We start from the raw sequence: 16,744 nt of genomic DNA, 5'->3' as shown, positions 1-16,744 counted from the left end.
CTATCACTCAGAAAGGGTGAGAAACTGGAGCACCCAAATCTCTTAAAAAAAGCTCTTGTGCCTCATGGAAATGATGGACCAGTAAATACCACTTGTGCCCTGGATTGTTGGTTGGAGGGACTGGTAGGTGAGAGGGTAAATATGGGTCACTCCACAGTGTAAGCCTTTAGGTAAGGGTGATCCAGTTTGATGGACTCATTTCAAAGTGACCTTGTCAAAAATCCACCCTCAGAGTTTTCCAAAGAAGAGGGGTTGGGATAAGAGGGGAAAGTCCTCTTGAAGCCCACCAGGTGGGGGAGGAGTAGGAGGTCAGTTTTCACAACAAAAAGAGGTTACCAAGCAGCCTCACTGAGATCTTTGTCAGGGCCTTGGCTGCTCAGAAACTGCCAAGGGGAGGTGAGTGACAAAGTTGGTCACCAACCCTAAATTTAGTCTCCACCAAGCTAAAGCTGTGACGTGCTGAAGGGAAGTGGGCAGAGAAGTGGGCAGGTGAAACTCCAGGGTGGCAAAAGCAAGTGGGTCCCTAATCCTGCAGGAAGTATTCAGGTCAGTCCTGGTGTCAGGGAGGAGGCAGAGCTCAGAAGGTTGGGAGGAGGGAGCCAAGAAGAGAAAGTGTCACAAACAGCCTGGGAGAAAGCAACAGCATGAGGGACCCTCACCATAAAACAGGGAACTGAGCAGGGATAAAAGCCTGTGAGGACATGAAACCAGTGGAGCAACAGGCAGTGCAATGATTATCCACTGCTTCTCACTTTGCAGGGATTAAGGGTGTAAAAACTAACACCAGGCTCTGCTTCATCCACCAGAAAGTACAAACACACAGGGGAAGGAGCTGAACCAGCAGCCAGACAGCCCAGAGGCACATCCCAGCTGGAGAAATCCCTGCAGCCCAAACCGCACCAGTAGGGCAAGGACTACCCAGTACTGTGGGGTCTGTATTTTTTTCTCCCCAGTATCAGCTACATGCCATGACAGGAGGGGACCACAAACCCGTTGTCACCTGCACTGCCAGGTGCCTTAGGGATGGGGAGGGGCTGCAAAGCCAGCAAGGTGCTGCCCAGGCCACCCTTTGAGGATGTACCCCACAACAACATGTCCTTTCAGGAGGGGCTGAGGCCCTTTGCTCCTACAGGCACCACCTCAGAGGGGGAAGGAGACCCCAAAGCAGCTCCCTCCCATTGAGACAACCTCTTGCCACCCAGGCAGCACCTTCCCCCTCTAAACCTCAGGGTCACCACAGAATCATAGACTGGTTTGGGTTAGGTGGCACCTTAAAGATCATCAGGATCCAACCCCCCTGCCATGGGCAGGGACACCTCCCACCAGCCCAGGTTGCTCCAAGCCCCATCCAACCTGCCCTTCAACACTGCCAGGGATGGGGCAGCCACAGCTTCCCTGGGCAACCTGGGCCAGTGTCCCACCACCCTCACAGCAAAGAACTTCTTCCTAACTTAAATCTCCCCTCTTTCAGTTTGAAATCCTTCTCCTCGTCCTATCATTCCATGCCCTTGTACAAAGTCCCATCCCAGCTTTCACGTGGCCCCTTCAGGGGCCTGGAAGGTGCTCTAAGGGCTCCCCACAGCCTCTTCTCCAGGCTGAACACCCCCAGCCCCCTCAGCCATACCCAAGCCACCTGCCAAGATCACCCTCAGCTTCCCAAGCAGCGATTTTCCCAGGAAGGTGAAGGGTTATTTATGTCCATCATGGGCTGCCAAGGAAGGGAATGGCCAGTCAGCACAGCCCACTTGCCAGGCACTTAGCAAGACACTGGAGCATGTCACACAGGCCAGGCTGGGCAGCAGCACTGGTGGGACAGGCAGGGGAGGTGAAGGGAGACATTACAGCATTAACACGGACACAAGGAAACTTCAGCCCACTCCAGCAGAACAATTTGTTGAAATGCTGGTTGCACTGAGGCCCAGAGGTCAGACAAACTAGACATTCTTTTGGCATCCTCCTGCTCCAAGTAGGAAACAACCATGGCTGCTTGTTCCTCCACTCCTGGGGGCAGAGCCAGGACCTGCTTGTCCTCTGGCAGGGATGGCTCTCCCAGGGGGAAAACAGGACCAAAATAACTCTGTCCACTCTACTTGTCAACAGTGGGACCAAGAGGTTTTCCAAAAGGTGATCTTCCTTCCTCCCACCTCCTCTGGAGGGAACAATACTGGTCCTGGGGACAGGACAAGTCCTCACTGGTGGCCCCATATCAGGATGGAGAAGGCTACAGCCCAATGTCCTAAGCTCTTTGGTACTTGGAAGCTCCTACCTGGTTTCAAGCTCCATGGTCAAGTTTATGGAGAAGCTTTGAAAGATAATGAGAAGGGGGGGGGAAAAAAAGGAAAAAGGAAAAAAAAAAAAAGAAAGAAGATGGAAGAAAGATGGAGAAGGGGAAAAAGTTGACCATGTATCTTGAATTTATCACTCTTGAAAGAAGAGCTTGTCAAGAGGGCCAGAAAGCAGCCAGGGCACAGTGATCAATGGGAGGACTTCTGGGTCTAGTGAAGCTTGTTTCAGGTTTACAGGAACTGAGCAGAGGCATAAATCTGTCACCATCTGACCAAAATGGAGGTAATTAAATCTGCAGGTGTATATAATTGTCATATTGATGATCTATATAAATCAGCAGAGACAGCAGAGCCACAAAGCACCACGTTGAGCACAGAACCTCCCTGCCAGGGGCTGCTTGTCCTGCCTGGCCAGGAGAAAGCACCAGTGGGAACAGGGCACAGCCCTGGGGACCTTCATCTCACCAGCATGGACCTGCCCATCACCACAGCCACCACAACCCTCTCCTCCACCTTCTTAGATGCCTCCCAAGGGCAGAAAAAGCAGCAGGACCCCCTGATGCTTTCATTGGATGCAGTTGCCCATGGACTCATCCTGCCTGCTGCCAAAGTTCCCATGACATCAGGAACCCCTGGCATCAAGACAACCACCCATGGACACCATGGGGGGCTCTTTGCAGCATCTTTGAAGTTCCAAGCCTGGCTGCAAATGGGGCACTGACTTGAACTTGTAGTGACTTATATATATATTTATATATATATATTATTGTAACCTTTGTTATTTTGGAAACTTTGAAGCCTAAGCTGCCTTTGTAGGAAAGGACAGAAAGAGCAGAGCAGGGGTTTGAAAGAGGGGGAGAAACAGGGAGGGGAAGAAATGGTGCTTTCCAGCTGAAAGCTACAGCAGCTCCTCCACCATCCCTCCCACAGCCCAGCAAACCCACCCTGGGAGGCACCCAGGGCTCTTTTAGCAGCAGCTACACAAACTCCATGTGCAAAACAACCCCAGTGCCTTCCAGTTCTCAAACTCAGTGACCCAGGGGAAGCTCCAAAACCTTGTCAGACCTTTATCCCTTCTCCCACCACTCCAGAGGATGCCCTTGGTGGGTGCAGAACCTCCTTCCCAGCCCCTTCCTCAGCCCCACTCCAGTGCCACAGGGACACATTCCCATGCCAGGAGGGATGGGAAGAGGAGGGAAGGCTTTTTCCCACCACCTTTCCCAGCCAGGCCCCCAGTGCCCCCAGACCAGCTCACTTCCCAGGCTGAGTGCTACACACACACACGTGGCAATCAGGTAATGAAAAATTAAGCAAGAGCTTCTGCATTGCAGTCCAAATTATGTAAGGTGTCAGCACCCCTCAGCTGGAGCATCACAGCACATTTGTAGGGTCCTGCCTGCATCCACCTGCCTGGATTTCCAGGCAGGACTTGTGCCCTTGGCAGGGAAAAGGCAGGAAAGTTCCCTCGTGTTTGGGTGGTGGAAGGGGGGAGGAAGGAGGAAAACTTACTCCTTTTGAATGGTTTTCTTACATGCTAGGAAATAAGCAGCATTTCTGGAAGGAAACAACATTGAGACAAGGTGAGGAGTGAGCTGCATTTTCAGGATCTCAAGAGCAAAGAGTCCTGCTGGGCTCTGAGCACCAGGGAACCACCAGCTCCTGCACCTAAGGTGATGTCCTTGCTTTACCCCTGCAGGCTCTGGCCCTTGCCAGGATGGAGGTTGGGTGGCCCAGGACCTTGCCAAACACACTGCCATGCCCCCTGCAGCACCACTCCCAGGACAAGGACCCTGCCACCCAGCAGGAAACCAGCAGTGATTCCTGGGTGATCAGTTCCAAAGGGCTGTTTCCTTGGGCTTCATGCCTGGAAGCTGCAAGAATCATGGAATTGTTCTGGCTGGACAAGACCTTTCAGGTCATTGAGTCCAACCCTTAACCCAGCCCTGCCAAGGCCACCACTAACCCATGTCCCTCAGCACCACATCTACAGGGCTTTGAAATCCCTCCAGGGATGGGGACTCCCCCCCTGCCCTGGGCAGCCTGGGCCAGGGCCTGACAGCCCTTTGGGTGAAGGAATCGTTCCTGATATCCGATCTAAACCTCCCCTGGCACAACTTGAGGCTGTTTCCTCTTGTTCTATCAAGCCACCAGGGATGCCCCAGCTCACTCCCATGGCCAGAAGCTCTGCCAGCTCCTTTCACCACCACTCTTAAGTTCCCTTGGCTTTCATCTGGTCCCTCCACTTCTTCACTGCCTCCTGCCATCACACCTCTCCTCCTGCCTCATGGTCCTTCCTTTCCTGCCCTCCCTCCTGATGCTTTCCCACTGCTGCCACTCCCCACACCCCACTGAGAACCTTTCCTTCCCAAGGGGCAGCAGGATCCAGCCCAGGCTGATCCCACCACCCTCTGGGGAGATGTGCACCACAGCCATGCTGGGGAACCTCCCCATCACTCATTCAGCCCCAGCACCCATGGGACATCCCTTCATCCTATGCATGGGGGGGACCTCAGGGGTGGGCAGCTGGAGGCTGAGTCCTCTGGCTGATCACCAGCAACGAGCAAGAAAGAAGGGAAACATGATAATAAAAAGCTGTGGAAGCCAGACCAGGTCCAAGGGGACCAAGCAGGTGGGACACATTCCCCTCCCCAGCTCACCAGGCATCTCCACCATCCACAGAGGGGGAATAATCCCTGCCCACTAGGTCTGGGCATGCCAGAAGTTCTGCACACCCAGGATAAGAGCAGCTCCTGCCCCAACACTACTGACATCAGTGTGATTTTTCCAGGGAAGGTTGTTTCAGGCACTATCCAGATGCTTGGACACAAATCCCAGCCTGGCTTAAGCTGCACCTTGGTGGGAGCTGGGATGAGACTGTTGCAGATCCCTGCACATGGATCACAGACCCACAGAATCCCAGGGGTTGGAAGGGACCTGGAAAGCTCCCCCAGCCCAGCCCCCCTGCCAGAGCAGGGGCACCCAGAGCACATCACACAGGAACATGCCCAGGGGGGTTGGAATGTCTCCAGAGAAGGAGACTCCACAGCCTCTCTGGGCAGCCTGGCCCAGGGCTCTGGCACTCTCACACCAAACAAGTTCTTCCTGAGATTCACATGGAACCTCCTGGGCTCCAGTTTGCACCCAGTGCCCCTTGTCCTGTCACTGGACATCCCTGCACAAAGCCTGGCTCTGCCCTCCTGACACTGCCCTGAACAGATCTGTAACCAGGGATGAGGTGGCCCCTCAGTCTCCTCTTCTCCAAGCCCAACAGACCCAGCTCCCTCAGCCTTTCCTCAGCAGGGAGATGTTCCCCTCCCTCCAGCATCTCTGTGCCTCTGCCCTGGGCTCTCTCAAGCAGTTCCCTGTCCTTCATCCAGCTCCAGGATGGGAAAATATCTCCACATCAGCACGACAGCTACCAGGAAAGCAGCTGGGGGCCAGCCTGGGGTGCTGGGAGGTACAGTGAGCTCTCCAGTCCCAACCCAACACTTCCAGGAGATGTTCCACCTGAGGCAGACACAGGGGACATCATTAGGGGGCTGCAGGGCTGAGAGCACCACAGCAATTTAGAGGCTGTGCTGAGCTGGACTTCAACCCTCCCAGGGCCCTGTGGGTCGTGGCAACAAAGGTGAACCTGGCAAAAAAAGTTGGGGAAAGTGATGTCCCTTCTCCCAAGCATCTCCCCCTTGCCCACCAGAGCTGACCAGCTCCATCAATCCCACATCCTCACTCCTCCTGCACTGCCATGAGCCCTTGGTTCACACCAACCCCCTCTAAACACTCCACCTACAGAGTTAGGAAAAGGGTTTGAAGCCTTCAGCCACCTCTCCTAAAAAAAAAAACAAACCAAAACACCTGGCCCTGGGAGCACCAGGAGCACCAGGAGAACTGGGAACCCACCAGCTCAGGCAGCAGGTTCCCAGCACTGTGCCCTCCCACTCTCCCTCCCCTTGGGATGCTCAAACTAATAGCCTTGTCTCCTGGAGCTTTTTAGCTGGATCAGATAAAAGAAAAAGGAGGGGGGGGACAAAATCCATCATCAGGTCTGCAGTTCCTCTGAGCTACAAGGGCTGCTTGAAATTTAGGGTTTCTTTTCTTTTCTTTCTTTTTTTTTCAATTTTTTTTTGGTATTTTATTTGAAGGAGGTTTCCATGGTAACTGCCTCCCATCACACAAGAGCCTGTCCCCAGGATATTTCAGGGTTGCTAATATCTGCTCTCCCAGGCAGCCACTCTGTTGTGACGGTGACATGGCAGCTGGGGGGTTTGGCACAGGAGGAAGGGAGGGAGGCAGGAGAGATGAATCACAGAATCATAGAATCTCAGGGGTTGGAAGGGACCTGGAAAGCTCCCCCAGCCCAGCCCCCCTGCCAGAGCAGGGGCACCCAGAGCACATCACACAGGAACGTGGCCAGGGGGGTTGGAATGTCTCCAGAGAAGGAGACTCCACAGCCTCTCTGGGCAGCCTGGCCCAGGGCTCTGGCACTCTCACAGCAAACAAGTTCTTCCTGAGATTCACATGGAACCTCCTGGGCTCCAGTTTGCACCCAGTGCCCCTTGTCCTGTCACTGGACATCCCTGCACAAAGCCTGGCTCTGCCCTCCTGACACTGCCCTGAACAGATCTGTAACCAGGGATGAGGTGGCCCCTCAGTCTCCTCTTCTCCAAGCCCAACAGACCCAGCTCCCTCAGCCCTTCCTCATAAGGAACAGGAGGTGCCACTCCCAGAAACCAAGGTCAAGGTCCATCCACTTTCCCCTGGCCACCAGGCAGACCTCTATCCCAAACAGCTCCAGCAACCAGGCCATGGGTTCCCTCAGACCCTGACCCCCATGTGGGGAGCTCTCCTGAGGCAACACACCAAGCCATGTGTCCATGCAAGGGCATAGCCAGGGGCTTCCTGACATCTCCTGCCCCATTCTCCAACTTCTGTCCTCCACCAGGTTAGTTTCCAGCTGCACCAGCTCCCCACGGGAGCAAGAACCCATCAAGGGACCCTGTCTCCTCTTGCATCAGGGATGTGGACCCCAGACCTCTGTGACTGACGTGCCACCACCAGCTAGACAGTCCCTTAAGGATCCTTTGTCCCACCCCTTCAATTATAAAGGGTGGAAGAAGCCCCTGCCCGGTCCCCAGCAGATCTCCAGCTCTGCAGATGGATCACAGCAGCAGGGACAGGCTCAGCTGCCCAAGCCCAGCACTGGCAAATGAGGTCCCACAGCCAAGCAAAGCCTGGGGCAGCTTAGGACACAGCCCAAACCAGACCCTAAAACATCCAGAGCTGCAGGGGGAGCATCTACTCAAAGCATCCATCCATCCTGAGCACCCATTCGTACCACACAGCCATAGGATCTTAGTATCATGGAATGGTTTGGGTTGGAAGGAACCTTGAAGATCACCCAGTCCCAACCCCCCTGCATGGGCAGGGACACCTCCCACCAGCCCAGGCTGCTCCAAGCCCCATCCAACCTGCCCTTCAACACTGCCAGGGATGGGGCAGCCACAGCTTCCCTGGGCAACCTGGGCCAGGCTCTCACCACCCTCACAGCAAAGAATTCCTTCCTAATATCTCATCTAAATCTCCCCTCTTTCACCTTGAAACCATTCCATCTCCTCCTATCACTTGTAAACAGTCCCTCCCCAGCTTCCAGCTACTGGAAGGTGCTCTAAGGTGCTCCATAGAGCTTTCTCTTCTCCAGGCTGAGAAGCATCTATCCCAAACATCCATTCATCCCGAGCATCTCTCTTGAGCATCCCCCAGCTTCGAGCAGCCAAGCAGGACCAGAAACCCCAAGGCAAGGTGATCCCCTCTGGGCCCTTTTGCAGTGTTAAGCTGTAGGGAGGCAGCCAGAACCTGGTGATCCAAACCCTTCCCTTCTCCAGACAAACCCTCCAGCCTCCTGGTGCTGCTGCTCAGGGGGAGCTGCTGGCCAGGGTGGCTGCAGAGAAGCCAGAGCTTGGCAAGTTGCAAGTAAAAGGACAACTAGTCTTCAATGGCAGAGCTGTCACCACCCAGGTGCTGCCTTAACCCTGCCAGGCAAAAATTCCTGCATTTGAAGGACTTCTCTGCAGCAAAGCTCTAGGGGAGAGGATTTCAGAGCCTCCACTTAGCTGGCTAAGCAATTATTAGCAAACTAAACGAAGCCAAACTGAACTAAAATGGTAGGAAATGGGACGTGGCCCTGGAGCAGAAGCCACCACCCTGGAGAAAGCTGAGCAGAGGTGATGTGTTGGCACCAGGAAGGAATGCAACTCTCCACCCCTGGGGCCACGGCCAGTTTGGAGGGGGAAAATCACATCTGAAAAGCTTTGGGGGTCTTTGAGGAGTTTCCACGTGGGCAGCCCAGCCCTCCTCCCCCCAAAAAAACTGAGCCAGCTCTCAGGGTGAGCCTGAGCATCCCTGCCAGGAGACAGTCTGAGAAACTCAGGCAGGGGGAGGGATGAAAGGGAGCCAGGAGCAACCAACTGCACAAGCAAAGCATGAGGTCCCTGCAGCCCCCTCCTCCCCCCAGGCTGAGCTCCAGGCCCCTGCCCATCCTGCCAGGCACTGCCAGACCCTGGTACCCACCACCAAGATGTCAAGGGCCCCATGACCTGCTCCCCCCCACCCCCAGCTTTCTGGGTCAGCAAGATCCTCTCCCAGCCCTGATGCTGCTGGAGCTGGCTGGATGCATGGTTGCCATGGCAACGGGTTCCCAGAGATGAAATCCCTGTTTCTTTCTCTTTTTGTTGGTTTTTGGTGGTTCTTTTTGTCTCCTTCCTGAAGAAAATTATCCAAGGGGGCCCTGAACACCTGCTGTGCCACCAAAACCTTTGCTCCTAGTGAGAGAGGAGGCCAGCAACGGGCATGGCACAGGGACAAGACACCCCTAAAGATGGGGATGTGCACCCTGAGCTCCAGTCACCCCGAGTTTGGCCACGGGGGACCCCGTGTTCTCATCCCAGGGATGCATCCTGCAGTGTTTGCCACTCAGTTGGGGGGGGTTTCAAGGGCTACCCCTGCTCACAGCTGAAGCTAGTGCTGGGCTCCATGGCCTGGAGGGTGTGTGTGACCAAGCACGGGGGTGTACTTGGTGCTTCAGTGGCTCTGAGCAGGTCACCCTGCCCACTCCAGCCCCATCTTTCAACTGGAAAAGGGATGCAGAGAGGTCAGCTTAAAACTGCACTGGCAAGGGTGAGGGCAGGAACAAGGTGGTTCACACAGAAACCCTATGAGATGCCCCTGTCCTGTCCCACCAGGTGCAAATCCAGGGCAGGATGCACCCCCTTGGGCAGGTCCCTCTCTGCTCTGCTGGAAGCTCTGCAAGCCCCCAAGCCATGGTGGCATCTCTGGGGCTCTCTGGCCTCTGCTGCCAGCACCCAAGAGGACAACAGCAGAGTGAAAAGCAAGCCCTGAAGCACCAGAGGTGGAAGGAGGTGCAGCAGCACTGCCTGTGGGGTGGGACTGATGGAGGAAAGAGGAGGAAGCAGGCAATGGGGGTTGCATCTGAACGCTACAGACAAGGTCCCACCACTAGAGGAGGCCACAGAAATCACCTTGGGATTTGCAGGAGATGGAAACCCCCAAAGCATCCATCTCAAAGGCCCCTCACAGCAACAGCAAGCAGGGTTCAGCTCCCAGCTTGGCAGCAGAAGGGAACAGAGCCCACCCCACTGCCAGGATGGGGTTGCCAAGGGGAGTTTTGGGGTCACTTCCCCACTGCAGGTCTCAGTGGGGGGAGGGGGGTTGGGACCCCCTGGCTGCCCTCCAAGCATCCTGGGGGGGAGGTGCTGGCAGCCACCCCCTTGGCAGGGCAGGCAGGACCATAGATCATCCCCCTGAGTCCCAGGGCATGCGACAGTGTCCAGGATCAAAGCCAAGTGCAATTAATGGCTCACAATCTTATTAGAGAAATTATTTCAGGATCTTGAGTAAAAGTCTTGATATCTCCACTCCATTCCATTAGTCAGGCTCATTTAGTAATTCAATCAATCTAAAGCCAGGCCATGGAGCTCCTCTGGTGTAATTGAACGTGGTTATTCTCTAGGTACTTCAGAAATTCTTCATATTTGCTCCATTATTTGGCCATTACCCCTCTCTCCAGGTGCAAGGTTCACACCAGAGCCATGCTGGGGGGCTGGGGGTGGGACCAGTCCCACTGCACTTGGCCTCGTGGGAGGGGGATGCATGACTGGGAGCTCCACTGGTGATCCTGGAGTGCCCACACACCACCCTGGGAGATGAAGTTGAGCTGGTGAGCAGCCCCCCTACACCCTGAGACCCACCACGGAGAGCCAGGACAATGAGCTACCCTGAGTGCCAGAAGGTTTAGGACCCACCATAGACACCATCCACCCATGAGACCCACCATGGAGAGCCAGGACAATGAGCTACCCTGAGTGCCAGAAGGTTTAGGACCCACCATAGACACCATCCATGTGAGAAGAGGGACCAAGCAACACCCCCACCCCCAGATCAAAACCCAGCAGGATGCTCATCCCACCTGACATCAACTTGACACAAGCAACCACAAAGGGATAACACAACCCTGCAGCTCCTTGCCTCCCACTTCCCTCCTCCTGGACCAGGGGTGGGGATGGGAAAACACTTCCCTGAGTCCAGGGTGACAGGGAGAGGTGCAGGATGAGGATGAGAACTGAGGGGTGCTGGGGGGCACCTCACCCTGAGCAGCAACAACCCACATCCCCCTGGCCACCCACCTCACAACCCCCCTGAGTAACCCAGGGAGCTCGTCCACCAGCACAGCCCAGAGCTGAGCAGAGATGGAACACCCTGAAAGAAATGAAATCCTGCAAATTTCAAATATAAAAAAAAAAATCGATGCCACATTATGGGGGGAAGATGTTGAAGAGCAGTTCAATCTGCCCAACTCTGGTGCCTTTGAAAAATCTCTACCCCTCTAAAAAAAATGAGAATTGATTTTGTATTTAAAAAGGCATCTGTTTAATTTAAAAGTAAGATAATTTGAAATCGTGACAACCCGTGTGAAGGCCCAAGTTTATGATCATCTATTCAAGGCAGGGAAGTTAAGAACCTGCTCCCATCCTGAGCTGCCAAGGCTCCCGTGAGGGTGATGGGGAGTGGGGGGGAGTTGGGGGGGTGAGAGGCTGAGCTGGCCCTGTTTCAGGGCACAGCAGCTGGGCTGGGAACCAGGGAGGCAGGAAAAAAAAAGCTCCTTCAGCTCCTCCACGAAACAGGCAACAAGGAGAACAGGACGTGAGACACTTCCCACTACTCCAAGACTGTCCATTAACCCAGTGCCCAGGGGTTCCATCTCCACTTCCTCAGCCCTCAAAGTCCATTTGGTGCCCAAATTCAAGCCTCAGCTTCTCAAAGATCTGCTGCTTCCCTTGGGCGAAGGAGATGAAGGTGCCATCTCCCCAGCACGTTTTAATTGCATCACCAACCTCTGCCAAGCCCCAGGGGTGGGGGGAAGCCAGGATGTTAATAAATACCCCCTCAGCACATCCTCACCTGCCAAGGATGGGCCCCCCCAAGAAAAATGAGCAGCCTGCAGGAGTGTGAATCCTGTTCATGACATCTCAAATGAGGCTGGATGCTGCCCAGCCAAGCAGCACGGGAGAAGAGGGGGTGAAGGATGGTGAACAGGGAATATTGAGCTGCTAATTAGCATTTCTTAACGGGCACCAACCAGCCTCTCCTGAGGGAAAACCCACAACGAATGCAAGAGCCCCAAAACCAGCTGAGAGGTGACCGTTTCAGGTGGAGCTTTGCTTGATTCAAATCAGCATGAAAGTGGGTGGGTTTAGGTACAGAGAACCCTGGCAGGTGCCCAGCCCTGCTCCTGCTTCCTGGCAGTTCTGGAGGTGGGAAAAACCCACGGAGCAAAATGGGAGGGGATGATTTTAGGAGTCTCTCTGAGGTCACACCTATAGAAGCTTGGGGGGTGGGGGGGGTTTGGAGTAGGAGCACAAAGGGTGATGCAGGTGGGGACTGCACCAAGGTGCTCCTGAGCAGAGGTGGGCAGTGAGGCAGCACGGGTGCAATTAAAAGAGCTCGTTAGCAAAGGGTGCTAAGAAGTTTGCAAGAAGTCCTGCTCGAGGGCCTCCCTAACCATAAACCAGGGGTAATAATCCCACAGACCCTATCTCTGCTGTCAGAGGAACACGGGAACTGCTGTGCAGTCCCCAGGCTTGGGGAGGGCTGAGCACTAACACACCTCAACACACCCACCCCCAGCACTAGGAGGGCTGTAAAGGCAGAGGAGACCCAAAACTACTGCACAGGGAGGGGGTAGCAAGCAATGCCTCACCCTCTCAGGTGGGGATGAAGCTCAAGGTGAAGCCACAGGTCCACCCAAGTGCCTCACCAGCCACTAGCAGCAGGGAGATGCCCACGACCTCCACGCTCCTCATGGTGTTAAGGAAGCCTCTCAGCAGTGGTCAGGAGTGACAGCCTGTTTGGGGACACCCAGTTCAACACACATTCCCTGTTGTTTTGGCAAGTGACACCCGTGGGTGGCTCTAGCAAGACCCCCAGTGCATCTCTGGCTGGGGGAGAAACCTTGAGCCACGTGTTCACTGGTGGGATGCCCAGCTGGGCCATAGCAGCAAGAAGGTGCCACCAAGGCAGGACAAAACAGGCACACCAGGCTCCTCAAATGCCAGCCACCCTTGGAAAGCACCTGAATAATCTAGGGGGGTTTTGAGGGGGACATCCAGGGCCAAGAGGGATGACACTCAGATACCCTTGGACTCCTTAGTCCCGTCTCTTGGGACTTTGGGATTCTGTCCCTTCCCCAGTTGCAGTCCCAGTCTGCCACAACCCCCTCCCTGCACGTTCCCACTCTCTTTGTGGGGAAACTGAGGCACGGGGCAACCTCAAGGGAGTTGCTCAAGGGCCCAGATGGCAGAACCACAGATGCCACCCACAGCAGCACCCGTGCAGCACCACCTGCCCTTCACAGTGCTCCAATCCCAAACACAGGTCCAAGCCCCTTGGAGACAGCAGAGCAGGTCCCCTCCCCTTGGGGACCCCTTCCCTGTCCAGGCCCCAGATCCAAAAACCACCAAGAGGAAAAGGAGCAGCTATCCAGCTCCCTCTCCTGTAGAGATCCCACTAGCCAGACCTGGCTCAGAGCTATGGACATGGCTGTGGGGGTGACCCACACCTGCTCTGACACCTGCTTGTCCACCCAAACCCAACGAGGTGGGCACAAATCATGGGTCTGGGGTTGCTGGGGATGGTGCAAGCAGCACTGAGAGATGCCAGGTTGCTGGAAGGATGCTCAAACTCACCCACCAGGGCTCATGGACACACAAACAGGCACCCATGGTGGTTCCACACACTGACCCAAGGTGACAGTGTCCCCGAGGAGCTCACAGCACCAGCAGTGACGTGTCTTGGGCTGGGGGGTCTCCAGCTCCAGAGGCTCTGAGTTACCAAGCCTGGGGCTTGCAAGACCTCTCCACACTTCTAGGGCTTCTGCCATGCAAAAGTGAGGCCCAGGCCAATGGCAGTAGCAGTAATAGTAGTAATAACAATAATAGAAAAGTAATAAAAATCATAAAGCAACAACAGCAACCATGCACAGCAAAGCAGCACAACAACAACAATAACACCCACACAGGGCAAAGTGGCCATGCCACCTTCAAAGCAAGCCTTTCTCTCACAGGAGGGCACTTCCCAGGAGTCACCAAGCCCAAACCCTGGCAAACAGGGGGGGCTGTGAGGTGCCCCCTCCTCCCAGTCCCAGCCCCAGCATCCTGGCCTTGGTGACATTAAGCAGGAGATGAAAGCAAACCCGAGCCTGGCACCCCCAGTGCTGGCCCGGGGTGCAGCTGGGGCTGCCGGGGCAGATGTTCCTGGTGCTGCCCAGCACATCACAACTGCTGGATGTGCAAAATCCCTGAGAAAACCCTGTCAGAAACCAGCCGAGCATCACCCGGCCCAGCAGCACCGCCCAGCCCCGCACGGCTGGGATGGGAATGGCAGCATCCCAGGCCCTGGGGGCCTCGTGGGATCCAGCTCCACAAGAGCCAGCCCGAGGGGGAGCAGGGGCTGAGCAGCCAGGTGGCCTTTAGGGTGTCGGGGTGTCAGGGGCTGGCAGCCGTGCCCGCCCATCCTCCCACATCCGCCCGCATCCGTTGCCACGGCAACGCTCTCCGGCCGCCTCTGCGCAGCATCCCCGGCGCAGGGCTGGAATGGGGGCTCAGCACAGCCTGCTGCCCCCTCCCCACGCAGCCCCCCAGCCTCCAGCACCTCATCTCTTGCTGTCCTCACACCCCCTCCCCAGCATCAACAGTCCCCACCTGCCTCCATCTCCGGACCAAGGGGGGTGCCCGTGCAGCTCCCAGGCCCACACAGCACCCAGGACCAGGGGCTTTTTTTGCAGCACTGAAAGGTCCAAGGGCCTTGATGAAGAGCTGAGGAGCAAACCCAAGCCAGGGCCACACACTCCCTGCACACACGGCTGGCACAGAGGGGCAGTGCCACCCCAAGGGACACACCAGAGCCTCAGTTTTGGGACGACGCTCCTCCAGAGGAGGGTGGCATCTCAAAAACCATCACGAGGTACCCAAGGTGCTGCTGGAGCAGTGAGAGATGGAGAAGGTTTGCAGGACCTGGACACAACCCCCAGAGGGCTGCTGGGTGGCATCTGCCTGCTGGGGTGGTGGGAAATCTGCACAAATATCCCACGAGATGTAAAAATGCAGTGACTTGTTGCAGGTGGGGTCAGAGGGAAGAGGGTCCCTGTGCACAAGTGGCAACAAGGCCTTGCTGTGAACCCCCAGCATGAGCACAGGAGGGGTTTTTTGGGTGGCTGAAAGCTGCAGGAGCCCAGCAGGTTTGGGCAGATGTGCCTCACCCTGGGGAAGCTGGTGGGAACCACCTGGATCATAGGAGCCTGGATAGAACCCGGGGGCAGGAGCACTTGGAGGCAGCACCTGCAGGTGGGATGGGAAGTGATGAGCTCTGAAGCCTTTTTCCAGCAGGCTGCAGGAAAGATGACTCTGCTGGAGGACACACAAAGCAGGAGCCCTCACCTCCAGCCAGCCATGCTGGAAGCAGAGTGTGGGCCTCCTGCCAGGACAAGCCTTGGGTGACTGTGCCTTGAGCTGGGTGACAACCCAGAGGATGCACCAAGCATCCCTAGCACCTCCACAGCACCCAGCCCAGTGCTGCAGCACCCAGGGATGCTGCAGGGCAGGGAACAGCACTGAGGGCCCGGGTTGCTGCACGGGGGGGGGAGAGCAGCAAGGAGGCCCAGATGCTGCAGGGGGGACCCCGACCCCGAGATGCTGCAGGGGGGACCCCGACCCCGAGATGCTGCAGGGGGGACCCCGACCCCGAGATGCTGCAGGGGGGACCCCGACCCCGAGATGCTGCAGGGGGGACCCCGACCCCGAGATGCTGCAGGGGGGACCCCGACCCCGAGATGCTGCAGGGGGGACCCCGACCCCGAGATGCTGCAGGGGGGACCCCGACCCCGAGATGCTGCAGGGGGGACCCCGACCCCGAGATGCTGCAGGGGGGACCCCGACCCCGAGATGCTGCAGGGGGGACCCCGACCCCGAGATGCTGCAGGGGGGACCCCGACCCCGAGATGCTGCAGGGGGGACCCCGACCCCGAGATGCTGCAGGGGGGACCCCGACCCCGAGATGCTGCAGGGGGGACCCCGACCCCGAGATGCTGCAGGGGGGACCCCGACCCCGAGATGCTGCAGGGGGGACCCCGACCCCGAGATGCTGCAGGGGGGACCCCGACCCCGAGATGCTGCAGGGGGGACCCCGACCCCGAGATGCTGCAGGGGGGACCCCGACCCCGAGATGCTGCAGGGGGGACCCCGACCCCGAGATGCTGCAGGGGGGACCCCGACCCCGAGATGCTGCAGGGGGGACCCCGACCCCGAGATGCTGCAGGGGGGACCCCGACCCCGAGATGCTGCAGGGGGGACCCCGACCCCGAGATGCTGCAGGGGGGACCCCGACCCCGAGATGCTGCAGGGGGGACCCCGACCCCGAGATGCTGCAGGGGGGACCCCGACCCCGAGATGCTGCAGGGGGGACCCCGACCCCGAGATGCTGCAGGGGGGACTCCGACCCCGGGATGCTACAGGGCAGCCGCAGGCCGGTGCCGCAGGGAGGAGCCCGGCGAGCGGGGGGGATGCTCGGGGCCGGTGCTGCCGGGAGGGGAGCGGCCCCACCTCACCCCACCGCTGCCCCTCAGCATCCCCCTCCCCTCCCCTCCTCCAAAAACCCCCTCATCCCTCACCCAGCACGAAGTAAGGCAGCTCCGTGTTCTCCAAATCATCCACCACCACCATCTCGCCGGGGAAATCGTTGCGGACGGAGAAGAGCAGCTTGGGCTCGGCGGCCGACGGGCCGTGCATGATGCTCAGGTCGTTCTCCCGCAGGAAGGGCAGAGCCGACACCGTGATGCTCTTCAGCTTGCACTCCAGCTCCTTGGGCGCCGCCTCCGCCTCCCCGGGGCCGGT

At 57.1% G+C, this 16,744-nt stretch overlaps 1 protein-coding gene across 1 annotated transcript in view; it reads right to left on the bottom strand.

Moving 5' to 3' along the window:
- The window catches only part of ASTN1 (astrotactin 1), a 54,441-nt gene that overhangs the window by 37,407 nt on the left and 290 nt on the right, over positions 1 to 16,744 (bottom strand). The window contains exon 2 of the mRNA XM_009994677.1: positions 16,522 to 16,729. Coding sequence (XP_009992979.1) covers positions 16,522 to 16,729 — 208 coding nt within the window. The remainder of the gene's footprint in view (positions 1 to 16,521; positions 16,730 to 16,744) is intronic.

This window comes from Chaetura pelagica, unplaced genomic scaffold, assembly GCF_000747805.2.
Source record: "Chaetura pelagica isolate M959 unplaced genomic scaffold, ChaPel_1.0 scaffold363, whole genome shotgun sequence".
In the NCBI taxonomy this organism is placed as follows: Eukaryota; Metazoa; Chordata; class Aves; order Apodiformes; family Apodidae; genus Chaetura; species Chaetura pelagica.
Note: the sequence above shows the minus strand (reverse complement) of the source record. Positions and strands in the feature narration are given on the sequence as shown.